This window comes from Tachypleus tridentatus, chromosome 2 (assembly GCF_004210375.1).
Source record: "Tachypleus tridentatus isolate NWPU-2018 chromosome 2, ASM421037v1, whole genome shotgun sequence".
Lineage (NCBI taxonomy): Eukaryota > Metazoa > Arthropoda > Merostomata > Xiphosura > Limulidae > Tachypleus > Tachypleus tridentatus.
The window spans coordinates 35,255,394-35,267,786 of NC_134826.1; the positions used below are offsets into that span (position 1 = coordinate 35,255,394).

The 12,393-nt window shown below is 33.8% G+C and overlaps 1 protein-coding gene across 2 annotated transcripts; it reads left to right on the forward strand.

Annotated features, from left to right (window-relative positions):
* The first annotated feature begins 164 nt into the window (after positions 1 to 164).
* Positions 165 to 7,133, forward strand: LOC143240848 (intracellular coagulation inhibitor 1). Of its 2 annotated transcripts, none has more exons than XM_076484023.1 (2): positions 165 to 411; positions 3,936 to 7,133. In XM_076484023.1, the coding sequence occupies exon 2, from the start codon at positions 3,948 to 3,950 to the stop codon at positions 5,202 to 5,204; it is 1,257 nt and encodes a 418-aa protein (XP_076340138.1). In that variant the 5' UTR covers positions 165 to 411; positions 3,936 to 3,947; the 3' UTR covers positions 5,205 to 7,133. The 2 variants fall into 2 exon arrangements, with proteins under 2 accessions (XP_076340138.1, XP_076340147.1); XM_076484032.1 differs by lacking the exon at positions 165 to 411 and adding an exon at positions 3,151 to 3,400.
* Positions 7,134 to 12,393: the final 5,260 nt, after the last annotated feature.

Here is a 12,393-nt window from a genome sequence, read left to right on the forward strand (position 1 = left end):
AATATTCGAATCACCCCGTGAGGAAATACATTTCTTTAACTTTAAGACTTAAATTAACGGATATAATTATTTACTATTTCCACGATCTTCCCCACACACGTAAAACAAAATATTGCTTCAGGCCTGACGTTTTACGGTCTTTCCCAGTGATGGCATATGAGACGTCAGAAGCACGGCAGCCAATCAAGACACGAATTTGTCTAGTCAAAAAAACAGTACAAGTTCGTTGATGCTTGTAAACTAATTTTAAAAGGCACGAGCTTTGCTAGTGAGAGTAACACAAACAAACTTCACATTACTACTATATTTAAAGACTTAGACAGTTTGATTATTGTCGTGAGTATACTTTACGTACGCGAATTGGTGCAAAGTGAAAACCGATCCTGCGTTTCTGAAAGAATCAAGTTTTAGGTATGTAGAACGTTGTTTTATAAAGAAGTTGCTAATGGCAACTAGCAGAGGTATAGAGTTTTATCATCTAGGCGTCTAGAGGCGTAGTGGTGAGAGAGAGCACAATTTATATTCGAATTTAAAATTATGTAATAAGGTATGTCAGAAAATGTATCTTTGGCGGTTCAACAGTCTGTACTTTCCAGTAAGTTTGTGCACTTGATACTATGGTTTTGTAAACAAACTAAAAAAAGAAGGAAATAGAATGGAACCTGGTAAATTTAGATTAATTGGGACCGATATTTGTCCGAAGAACTGGTTAATCGTGGCGGATTTGTCTGTTGATAAGTACAAAATTGCATAATAGGATATATGTGTTCTTCTCGCCACGGCTACGGAAACCCGGTTTTAATATAAGTCCTCAAACTTGTTTGTAAGCTGCCGGAGGGGGAGATGGTCGTCGAGGAAAAGTGACTTAATAATTGTATTGTTTCATTTTGTTGTTTTGTTTTCAAAGTGTCAAGGAAAGTTCATATATCTTTATGTAACTAAGTCTCTGTAGCTGAGCTACTTCGTGAATTGTGTGTAAACTGATTAACTAACTTAAAAAAACAACAAAAATAATGGTAACTTTAACAGCAGGCAAGTTCTGATGTATTGAAATCTGATTATTAGCATTATAACCCTTTAGATTTATTGCTGAGACACCAGGAAGTAGGTAAAAACTAAATTAAATAAATAAATAAAATCGAACTTCATAGCAATAAATTTTTTATAAGCGTTTGAGTCTTCATAAATCTGAACTGTAAGCTTTAAAATAGTTGGGAGGGGGGGATGCATTGTACATATTACGAGCCAAAAATTTGGAATTAGTTTATTACGTCTGTTTTACTATGTAAAGCACGAAACAAAAGTTTCCAGGTATTTTTGAATGTTCTTGTTTGTATACTTTTTTTTTTTTTTTTTAAGCATTTCACAAAACTAAAATTTGAGAGGAGGCCCGAGGGTAGAGGAAGACCTTTTGAAATAAAAACTGTGATATAAATAAGCTTTCCTGTAAATCACTCATAACAAAACGTGTGTATAAACGCTGTAGAGGTCAGAACATCGACAACTGAAAAAGAACAATCAATATATGAAAAGTTACGAACATCTAATCTGGTCGTTGAATTAAATCCACCATACACTTCAAGCTGTTCTTGCTCATCTAATTGTAACAATATTGAAATAAAACGAGGCAGTGTAACTTTTGCTACGTGGGGGTGGGAGGGTAGTGTAGTGAAACTGAGAACTGGTATTTTTACTGACGGTAGCGATTTCTCTATTGGTATTAAACATGCTAAAGTAAAAATAATTTATCACAAACCACGTCTCATTCAGACCATTTTCTCCAGTGCAAAGAACAATAAAATGGAGTTTTTCCTTTTTTAGAATGAGCCCGAGTTTTCCTTTCCTTGTAAAAGCTATACTTAGCCAGTTTTTTCCCTCCTTCCCTCTAACCCCCCCCCTCCCATTACTTGACCCGACTTGAGACACTCGACTCCAAACTTTGAGTCGTGGATTCGAATCCTCATTCCACCGAACATGCTAGGCCTTTCAGCTGTGGTAGCGTTATAATGTTACAGTAAATCCTACTATCTCTTGGTAAGAGAGCTTAACAGTTGGCGGTGGGAGTAGGCCTTTTTTTTTTTTTTTATTGGTTTACGTCAAACCTTTCATTGTACCTTTTTAATAGTGATTTATAAATATAACTAGAGCAAATATATTGGTTAGAATTCCAAGATTCAGATCAAAAGGTCTGAGATTCAGGCCACGATGCACTTCAACACTTTCCTTTTGTTGCTCCTATATCTGCGGGCATGCTACAATAGTGACTGAATTTCTTTAGCAGATCAAAGGCGAACGAGCCTATTTGGGGACTGGTACTTCTACTGCTTGCGTTATCTCTTTAGTTGGTCAACATAAGAGAAAACTATACTTAAACCGTGAGAACTCTTTCCTGTACGTTTAGTTCATGTGACTATAAGGTAACGTTGAGACCGATAATATAAACAAAATTTATCGTTTGACACTTTGTAAATGGAACTGTGAATTTATCTTCTCGGGTCAAACCTCATATTTATTTATTTTTTAAGTGTTGTAATTTACAAAAGTTATTGCGAATTGTTTTGGGAAACATCCACACAAGGGTAAAACAAAAACTTGTTATTCTGTTGATGTTAGAACCAGAAAGTACAGGAAATAATTAAACTGTATATCTAGAAAATTAAGAACATAAGTATTGACTTTTCTCGCTCCAGTGTCCGAGCGACACTTGTTGAGTAGACTGTAAAATGGGCGGCAACTACTTATTAAAGAAACACTTTTTTTTTTTTTTTTAAATTACAACAACCCCCTCCATCACACTGGTGTAGCTCAAATGCAGGGGGCGACGTTTACATCAGTGTAGTTTGTAGTATCAGAATAAGTTTAGTGTATCATAGAACTAGAACACTAGTTCTAACACTGAAACATTGCGATTTGGCAAAACGTTAGTTAATACCATGTGTAGGTGGCAACATTGAATATGAAAATTAGCCTCTAGCAACTAAAGAAACGTGGCTTAAGTGCTTATTCTTCTAGACCTTCACTTTTGTGCTTTCTCAGCATCTACGATACATAATTTCTGAGAAGAAAGTTGTGCAACTCAACCGGATACATTAGGAACCACAACATCCTGTATCGTTGTAAGATAAGTTGGAAAGCAAAACACACTGTTCATTAATATTGTTAAAACAAACAACAACAAAACAGAATCTGCTAATTTTTTTATGGATTTTAATGCAAAGAATTTCTTGTATTAATTTTTACAATATATTTGTGAAAACAACAACAAAGTCATCATACTTTACTAATTCATAGCAAAGCTGCTCAGATTCTCGCATATTGGAGTGAGGGAACCAACACTAATATTCATTTGACTGAAAGGATAGCAGTATACCACACTCGCTTTTAATAGCACACTGAAGAAGTAAGGCTTATGTGAGGGGTAAAACAATTTAAGGAGGGTGATTAACGTTTCTAACTTTCATATACAGAATATTTCTTAATGAAATTATGTACCAAAACATGTATCTTGATGTTATTCTATTCGTGACGGCTTTTCGGTGAAATATTCTTAAGAAAAAAAAAAAACTATATAAAAAACAAGTGTTTACAGCGACCAGACAATTTGTTTTCGTATTTAATTAATTGAGGTTCCTTCAGTAAATATCTTGCCAACTAAGAGTTACTTCTACGGTGTATTTGGAAAATTTCTTATTGCCATGTAACAGAGCTGCCGCTGGAATATTAGATTAGTTTTTGTCACCAGGTTCATTTTTCTAAACAGCATTAAATAGCGGATAATTTTTAGATGTCTATTTCATTGCTCTGAACTGTAATGATAAAAGAAACCTAGTTTTTTATGAAAAAATTACAAAATTCTTTTTGTTTCTAAAAGTTTTAATAAAACAACAAAAAAAAAACTTGCGAGATAATTTATTAATAAACATGTATTTTTCTAGATCACAAGAAATATGAAGCTTGGAGACTGGAAGTTCTGTCTACTTCTATTTCAACTAATGTTCTTGACAAACGTTTGTCTGTCTGACCTTTCTTTTAATCCTTACAAGTGGCCTGTCAACCAGCTACGTAGAGTAATTGGAGCTGTAAAGGTGACCAACACTAGCAATTACTTTGGTTTCAGTTTATATGAGAACCTTAACAGTAACGGTAATGTTTTTATTTCTCCTTACAGCCTGGCCAGTGTAATGGCTATGTTATATCTTGGTGCTCGTGGTGTAACTAAAAATGAAATGGATTTAACACTAGGATATAATTCGGTAAATTTAAACAGTGAAGATCTTGTGCTCGGGTTTCAACAATCATTACTGCTTCTTAACGCTGAATCTAAAGAGTATCAGCTGGAGACAGCAAATTCCCTTATGATTCAAAACACCTTTAATATCTTGGATAATTATAAACGGATGCTAGAAGACAAGTTTGGTGCAAATGTACAAGATGTTGATTTTATTAATAAAGCAGAATTAGTCCAGCGATATATCAATGCTTGGGTAGCTTTTAAAACAAAAAACAAGATTCCTATCCTCCTGAATGAACCCCTTAAACCAGAAACTCGTCTGGCTTTTTTCAACGCCGTTTACTTTAAAGGTGTATGGGAAACAAAATTTGACTCTGCCCTAACCAGGAGAGTTACCTTCTACAACAATGGATATGTCCCGACCCAAGTTCCTATGATGATGCTGAGAGGAATATTTCCATTTGCTTATGTTTCTAGTTTAAGGTCCTACGTTCTTGAGTTGCCTTATAAAGGTCATGAGGTAAGTATGTTGCTGTTGTTGCCTAAGGATAGAAACGGTATATCTGATTTGGAGAGGGACTTGTCTTCCTCTTCTCTTGACTCTGTTACTTCTAACTTGCGAGAAATTGGGGTCTTGGTCACTGTTCCTAAGTTCAAACTTGAAGAGACCTACGAAGATGACTTAAAACAAAGCCTAGAGTCTATGGGAATGACAAGTTTGTTTAGTGAAGCCAACGCAAACCTAGAGGGTATCACTGGTCACCGTGATTTATTTGTGACTAAAATAACCCACAGAACCCTTATCGAAGTCAACGAAGAAGGGACTGAGGCTTCAGGAATCAGTAGTGTCGTCGCAGGTGTTCGGTCAGGTTGGAAGAGACCAACTTTTACTGCTGACCATCCATTTGTATTCTTTATTCGTCACAATCGATCTGGTATTATTTTGTTTATGGGACGGGTTTCACAACTGTGACCTATATATTTCGTAAATCTGTGCCACAAAACCGAAAGAAAACTGCCAACAAACCTATTAAACTGACTTAAATCAGACCAAACTTCTGCCGTTATAAACCTTACGAATTCTTCAGAAGAACACTATTTACCATATTCTCCACGAAAAACAGAAGTACAATATATTACTTGCTCAACTCCTGTTTTAATACGCTCTTGGAAGTGGATATTTCAAACGGATGAATCTAATACCTACTGTACAAGAAAGAAACGTTACTTGTATTCTAAACTAGCATGTTTTCGACAAGAATTAGTATTTTATTGTATTTTGAATTTAAACACACATGTAGCGATAGAGAACTCAAATTACCAGTTGTGGTCTCATGAAACTAAAATGGCTTCGGTAATTTTGAAAGTGACTTGAAACGTCATCTTGGGTAAAATTAGCTTTTGAATAAGTTCTTGTACTACTTGTTTTTGTTATAGTATGTACTAGAAACAAAATTAGGGAGATCCAATAAAAACTAGACTGAAATTATAGTAAAACCTAGTTTCATAACAGTTTATTCTGTAATAAAGTTGTTTGACACTTATTATACCTTAAATAGTAAAGATATTGGATCCGAGCACTTTTTGTTTTAGGCATTTTCTGCTATTGAACAAAATTTTATTATATGAAAATATAGAAGTATTACTTAACATGCAACCGTTTTGCAGTCTAGTTTTTATTGGATTACCCGTATTCGTGGATTTCTCTAGGTATAATTCACGATGCAAGTGTTTAAAGTGTACTACTATTCTCCTTTAAGTATCCATTTAGTTAGCAGTTCAAGATATATTTTTAAAAAACAAATTGCATAGATGATATAACCAGATTTCTTCATGTACAAGAATTTTGTTTGAAGTTTAGCACAAAGATAAACAATGGACTATCTGTGCTCCGCCCATTACGGGTATCGAAACTCAGTTTCTAGCATCGTAAATCCGCAGACGTATATATACAAAATATTTGTAACCCAGGTATCATAAGACTTTAGTTCACGCCAAATTATCTCGAATTTTAAGTTTTTTAAATTCATTTTACACAATGTGTGCTTATGTTTTGAGATGTCTTGAAGCGAATTGTTAAACATCTTTAATAAATGTCATAAACATGTTTGCATTTACAGAAAAAGCTTTTTGTTTTATCTTGCGCAGTAAATAAAACTGGAATGTTACTTTTCTACCATCTCGATTGCTGTTCTTCAAACAAACTATCTGTGTTTAAGTTTCCGCATATTTCGACAAAAATTAAGTAGGTACCATACAAATAATTCCCTTAAACATTCGTTGTTAAGCGTGATAACTTGTTTAATGTTAACTAATCATTATTTCTTGTAAATCGTTTCAGTCATTCTGTTGTAGTTGTACAGCAATTTCATCACTATTCACAAAACTTTAAGTTTTGAAGATTTTCTTTTTAACTTGTTTTGATAGATTTTGCTTATCGTAGCTACTCAATACTTTTATAAGTATTTATTGTAGGTTAATATTTTAACAGATATCCTTTATTCTAAGGAATCATTTGTGCTTGATTAATATAAAGTTAAAAAGTCAAGACTACACTTGACTTCTCATTTCTCTGGTTGTCTTTCAAATCTCCCACGCTTCTGTATTAACAAAATTAGCTAGCGTGTAAATTTTTATTTCTACATTATTTTCTTAATGAAACTTGCGTCCTTGACAGCCTGGTAACAATTTAAAAAAAATGAACGTGTTCTCTAAGCTGAAAACTAGATGGAAGAAATAAGATAATTTTAAAAGTATAGTAATAAAGTTTCACTGCCGTTCTTCCTAAACCAGTGTTATAATGTAGAAAAATAGGTAACTCTGACTACCTTGTTTTTACGAGTAATGTAATTTTTAGCTCATTATGTTTAAATACCTTTACTTTATTGTGAAAACCAAAGTATTAAAGTTGCTTGTCTTATCAATTTATTTATATTAACAACAATCAGTTGATTAAATGTAACTGATCTACCCTGGATGCGTATGCATTGGTTTCACTTGCTATGTGATTTCTCTCGCTTGATAAGTTAATATAATAACGTACATTACTTTAACCAAATAATACTTGAATGAGAACAAAAAAAAAAAAAAAAACACTAAATTTATTATAAACTCAAATATAAATCAACTTTTTGTATTATTACAGTATTTTATTCATGTTATATAAAGTTGAATTTACACCCAGTTTACCTTGTAATTCATCATCAGGGATTAGTATAATGTCGTGATGTTTCTTTGGCAATGTTTTCCCCACAAAACGATTAAAACACAATAAGAATTTATACCGTTAACCACGTACCCATAATGACGTGTACAACCTGTGACGTGTGTCTGAACATAAACAACAAAATTTATAAAAAAAATAATTCCCCAAGAGCTGTTCAAAACTTCCGACAGCTAAAAGTTTATTCGATTTTTGTTTAGAGAAACATAATACTGGAAATTATTTTCATCAACTCTTAAGTATTGTACAGTATATATGGAGAAAGTGATTATAGGGTGTATGTATGGATTTAATATCGCAGCCTGATTATCTTCCCCCTCCTCTCTCTACACCCGACACTATAACCTACCCTAACAGAAGACTCGCGCGCCGCCTATTGTGAAAGTAAATTATCAATTAAGAAAACTGTCTGTTTTTGAATTTTGCACAAAGCTCTACGAAAGCTATCTCTGCTGTATAATTTAGGTAGCAATGAAGACTAGAAGGAAGGTAGCTACTCATCATCACTCGTCGCCAACTCTTGGGTTACTCTTTTTACCAACAAATAGGGGGACTGAAAGGACGAGCAAATTTAGTGTAAACCAGTGATCCTCAGATTACCAGTAGAGTGCCCTAATCACTAAGACATGCCGGACTCTAAGAAAAGAGCATGTAAAATTAGAACCTAAGATAGTGGGATAAAGATTATTCATGCCTGCCTTACCATTCTGCATTATCTATCATACTATATTTCACAGGTCAGTGTGACATTTACCAACGAGAGAAATTTTCGGAAGCACATTAACTTAAAAATCACAGAAATTCGATAAAGATCAACATAAGGGTAAATTTAAGTGCAAAGTTCTGATGAAAGATAGACACGTTAACAAGTTAAACAGAAATGAATACGTTTAGTTCTATCGCACAAGAATAAATTTAATGATAAAGCCTCCATACTCTATTGTCAAAACATTTATTTAAATGCCACTGAGTTATTGATTGTGCTATTTAAACGTAATTTCATTATGTAATTGTAATAATTACATCGTGTCCTTAGCTTTACCAACAAGAGAAAAATAACATTTCATTGTCACAATTGAGATTAACCTCCGTTTCACGTTGTAAAGTAATTCATCAGTTCTGTAGCTGAATTATCTCTCGCCTCCTGGTGTCAATCTAAATAAGCTATATAACTATTTTTGGTTCCTCAATTGAACAACGTTATTTCTAGATAATGTATCCGCTTATCAAAATACATCTTACATTTGTTTTTTTTTTCTGAGTAAGATGTATCCATTTAAAAACAACAGCATTTTCAACACTTTTCATAATCTCTGTAACAAAAGGTTTAAATACGTGTATTTTCATAGCAAAATCATATCGCTGAGTCCAGCAAGGTGGAAATCGATTCTTCGATTTTTATTATGGTAAATCTGTGGAGTTTGCGCTGTCTCACCGGTTCATACGAAGTAGTATCAGTGTGAACAGGTGCTACTCAGTTTACTGTAACGTTTGAAGTACAATATTTGTGTTTATTATCTTACAGCAAAGGTTTTTAAGTTACTTTTAAACAGTAACAGCTCTCAACCATTAGGAAGCGCATTGGCAATATGAATGTTGCCAGTGTCTCAAACACACACCAATTTTTCTTTATACTTAGAGAAACGTTTCTCACGTCTGTACGAATACGTGAGCTGTTGACATGAACGAGAGTTTATAATATTGTATACAAACATTTGCCAGTAGACGATGGCTGTTTACATCAATTTTCCAACTATAAAGTTTGTCCATTATTTTTACGTGTGTGTATTAGCATTCACTAGAAAGAGTTGGCGGGCTCGATTACCGCAATTGTTAGTATGATGATTAGGACTATCGGACGGTGTATGTTGTATGTAGCTATTTTATTTTAAAATTTGTGCGCAGAAAGGCAAATATAAAAAAAACAACAAACAAACAACTCCTGCAAGAGGACACATATCCTTGTTTTTTTTAATTACATTTTGTTTGCGTCACTCAAAGTTGGCTAGTTCTAGTACAGTAGTTTATGTACGGCAATTGGAAACTGACGGTGAATGCTTTTTTTGTTCGAAATGGGAAAATAAAATGAGCTTCTAAAAAAAGACATTTCTGCGTTTTTATAGATTTTTGGATTTCATTTCAAGATACGAACATTTAGTTTAGTTAGTATTCAATGAGGTCTTCAGGGGTATAACAACGAAAGAGGGAAGAGAAACATTATCTAACATTGTTCCTTATACAATGTTTTTGCTTCCCTAACGCCCTCCACTGACACACCAGTATGTCTGCGGACTTACAGTGCTAGAAATCGGGGTGTTTCTATACCCGTGGTTGGCAGAGCACAGATGTCTCATTGTGTAACGTTCTACTTAATTATAAACAAATAAGCAAGCTTCTTTAACGGGTACCATCTCCTAGTACAAGCTGTGTTGACCGTACGATTAAAAAGAGATCGCAGACTCCTGAGAAGGGGGCTTATTCTCGATACTTTCTTTGACTACTGAATTTTAATATCCTTTGTATTTCGTTTGTCCAAAGTTAAACACAAAGCTACAGAAGGGGCTATATGTGCTCTGCCCCCCACAGGTATCAAACCCCCGATTTCTAGCGTTGTAAGTACGCAGACGTGCTACTGGGAGGCAACATCCTTTGTAATTGCTGGTAGGAATTCTCATAATTCGGCAAGTTATGACAACACATTTTCTGAAAAATCATGGATATTTGACATTGTCTCACCCCTAAGTGATAAAGCTGCGGACTTATAACACTAGAAACCGGGTTTCGATACCAGTGGTGAATAAAGCATTGTGTAGCTTTTTGCTGAACCTCAAACAAGTTCATGGTACGAAATGAAAGTACTGAAGACTGGAGTGATCATATATATTATAACATATACCTTGTAGTGCAAAAATCCTTTTTAATGAAAATTATTGAGGAAACCTTATATATATATATGAATCACGTGTGAGATGATTTCGTAATGTTTTTTAGAATCATTTACAATTTGCATACACATTTGGAATGCGTTAAATATAATTGAGTTTATCTATTGCTTTGTTGGTTTTAACAGTTTATTGGATATTTCAAGGGAATAAACAGTTAATTTAGTTTAGTGTTTACTTGCTGGTTCGAACTATGCAGTATAAACTTACCATTATAAACATAACTACGCATATGTACGCTATCTAACGTACGAGTTATGGTATTTAATCGCCTAGACTAACGACATTTTCAGATTTGACAGCACTACGATGCTTTTTAAGAATGTTTAGGGTAAGAGAGAACTTTGTTGGAATTCTTTTTTTTTTTTTTAACAAGTATTTTGTGAATAGCGCGAAATTACCGAAAATTAGTTTTATTGACAAGACATGTAACGGCCATTTCCGGCGCGAGATATTGTACATTCAAGTCATAAAAAAATATTTGTTGAAATGCGGGATTTAGAGTTTCTAGGATGGAGATATCCAATGCATGTAATGTCAGTGGGAAAACAAAAGTATATGGATCAACTTCGGGCGCCGGGATCATCCAGGTGTTGACCCAAGCCGCACAACAGCCATGGTAACCAAAATGTGTCGTCTTGTAAGGGATGAATATTTACAAACACAAAGACCACTTGTAAAGGCCATGAACATGCTCCAGTCAACGTTATATAACTTATCAAAGAATGAACTCGTTTTGTGTACATTGTGTGGCTTTATATTTAACGATATATAAACAGACAAATACAAGAAAAAATAAATTTATAGAAAGAGAAATGGAAAGTGAACTTAATATTATGGTTCTTTAATATTCTGTGTATAGTTTCAGCGATCAAAATATGTTACAAGTTGAGGTTCTGGTAGTGTAAGACGTTTCTGAGACTTTACGTTCTTTAGTTCTTTCTTACAGGCTAAAAAAATCACTGGAATACATTTAGAACCAAAATATCTTTCAAATCTGAACTTGAAAGTAATGTGTGTATTTCTTTTATTGATATTAAGTTTAAGGGACATTTAAAATGAGGATTCAACGGTTTCTGCGCACTGCAGATGTTAAGGTGTCGTCGACAGGACTTATAATTCTCATAAATTAGAAGGTAAAGGTAAATATACAAGCCAAATAAAAGTGCTATTCCTATGCATATCAGGGAGGATTTTTCAGTCCAAGTTCTAGCCCCAGGAAAAAGCGATTTAAAAACACTACAATATTTCTTAATTTTCTTATTACCACTTGGCTCGAGACTGGCACTTGTAATTTTTCAAAAGTCTGTAGAAGTTAACCACACGTTTTCTTTCATGAAATAATTTATTTTTACATAAAATAATTTAAACCTACTTGTGTTTAAAATCGATGTTAAAAACACATTTGGCTTTAAGTAAATATTAGTTCTAAAAGTTAAGTCTTCTCAATTTAACTTCCCATCATGCAGTGCTAAAATACGTGCAGCTTCTCATTTGGCAATGATATCCTTGAAATAAGGATATTTTTTGAAGTAGTAGTTTAACATAAATTACTGGAAATTTAGTTTGACAGATGGTTTGTTTTGAATTTCATGCAAAGCTACACAAGGGCAATCTGTGCTAGCCGTCCCTAATTTAGCAGTGTAAGACTAGAGGGATTGATCGTCACATTATAACGCCCCACAGCTTAAAGGGCGAACATTTTGGTGTGACGTGGATTTGAACCCGTGACCCTTAGATTAGGAATCGAGTACATTAATACCCTGACCATACCGGGCCGTTCTAGTTCTAAGTAAGAACTGTATCAAGCAGGAAAACTTGGTAATTTAGATTTATAGATATCATTTATTTGAAGTAAAATGCAAATGATACTTTCATCAGTAAACACTGTATAATCTGAACGGAAATAATAAAGTATTCTAATATTGATAAAAGAGTTAACACATCGGATCACATACAAAATGTGCAATGAATTTTGAAAAAAAAAAAAATTGCTT